A 1494-nucleotide genomic window follows, 5' to 3' on the forward strand; every position below is an offset into this window, starting at 1 on the left:
TTAACTTGCACCTGCCTCTTCAGAGAATAGATTAGTTGTTGATGAATCAGCCCTGAAGACTTTGCCACTCACAATAAGTTTTATTGCCTTACGAAACCAAGGATAAAAAAAGGCGTATATCAAGGGGTTCATAGCTGAATTGTAGTAAACACACCACACTAATATCTCATAGACGTACGCAGGAGTAATGAAGTTCATGTAAGCATCAATCACCGCATCAATAATGTATGGCAGCCAGGACACGAGAAATGCAGCCATGGCGATCCCCAAGGTTTTGGCAGCCTTCCTCTCTCTTTTGGCTACTCTTTCCTTGTAGCTCTCAGAGGAGGCCTGAGCTTGGTTGGCTGTACCCTCTATCTTCCTAGCCTGGTACTTTGCCACCAAAAATATCCGACCATATAGAAACACCATGACCACAGTGGGCAGAAAGAACAAAAGGAAACAAAGTAAAACCCAATTTTGATTCAGTGGAGCCTGGCAGCCTCCCACACAGGTCAGAGCAACCACTAATTCCTCAATCCCTTCCTCATTGGCTCCCGTGTAAAAGATGGAAAAGCTGTATGTGACAGAAAAGAACCAAGAGAGAGCAATGCACAGTCCAGAAACCGATACAGTGAACTTGGTCGGATAGGTCAATGGGTCTGTAACTGCAATGTACCGGTCAATGGAGATGCAGCATAAATGAAACAGAGACGCAAAACAGAAGGAGGTGTCGAAACACGTGTGGAACTTACAGTAACTCTCCCCAAAGTACCAGCAGCTCTCCACAGAGCGCACCGTGCTGAAGGGCATCACTGTCACCCCCACCAAGAAGTCAGCACAGGCCAGGGAGGCCACCAGGAAGTTCGTAGGCGTGTGCAGCTGTTTAAAGTGGAGGATGGCAATGATGACCAGTAAGTTCCCAAACACTGCCAGCAGGGCTCCCAAACCGAGGACCCCATAGAGGATGGCTCGAGGCCAGGGTGCGTAAGAGCTTTTAATGCAGGATCCGTTCACGTTCTCATAGCAGAGCTCCATGGGCGGTTCTGGGGAGAAGTCGCTTGTCATTGCCTTCAGTCTTGGTAATTTTAAACTTCCCAGGTTTCCATTCTAGCAATCTAAAACAAAAAACGGGGTTGACAACTGTCTTAGTCAGGGTTTCTATTCCTGCACAAACATCATGACTAAGAAGTAAGTTGGGGAGGAAAGGGTTTATTTGGCTTACACTTCCATACTGCTGTTCATCACCAAGGAAGTCAGGACTGGAACTCACGCAGGTCAGGAAGCAGGAGCTGATGCAGAGGCCATGGAGGAATGCTCTTTACTGGCTTGCTTCCCCTGGCTTGCTCAGCCTGCTTTCTTATAGAACCAAGATTACCAGCCCAGAGATGGTCCCACCCACAAGGGGCCTTTCCCCCTTGATCACTAATTGAGAAAATGCCTTACAGTTGGATCTCATGGAGGCATTTCCTCAACTGAAGCTCCTTTCTCTGTGATAACTCCAGCTGTGTCAAG

The 1494-nt window shown here is 47.7% G+C and overlaps 1 protein-coding gene across 1 annotated transcript; it reads right to left on the minus strand.

Annotated features, from left to right (window-relative positions):
* Nucleotides 1–1047, minus strand: Taar9 (trace amine associated receptor 9). Its single transcript, XM_021174995.2, has one exon. The coding sequence runs from the start codon at nt 1045–1047 to the stop codon at nt 1–3; it is 1047 nt and encodes a 348-aa protein (XP_021030654.1).
* Between the last annotated feature and the right edge of the window lie 447 nt (nt 1048–1494).

The sequence above is a fragment of the Mus caroli genome, unplaced genomic scaffold, assembly GCF_978045245.1.
Source record: "Mus caroli unplaced genomic scaffold, Mus_caroli_1 scaffold_9, whole genome shotgun sequence".
NCBI lineage: Eukaryota > Metazoa > Chordata > Mammalia > Rodentia > Muridae > Mus > Mus caroli.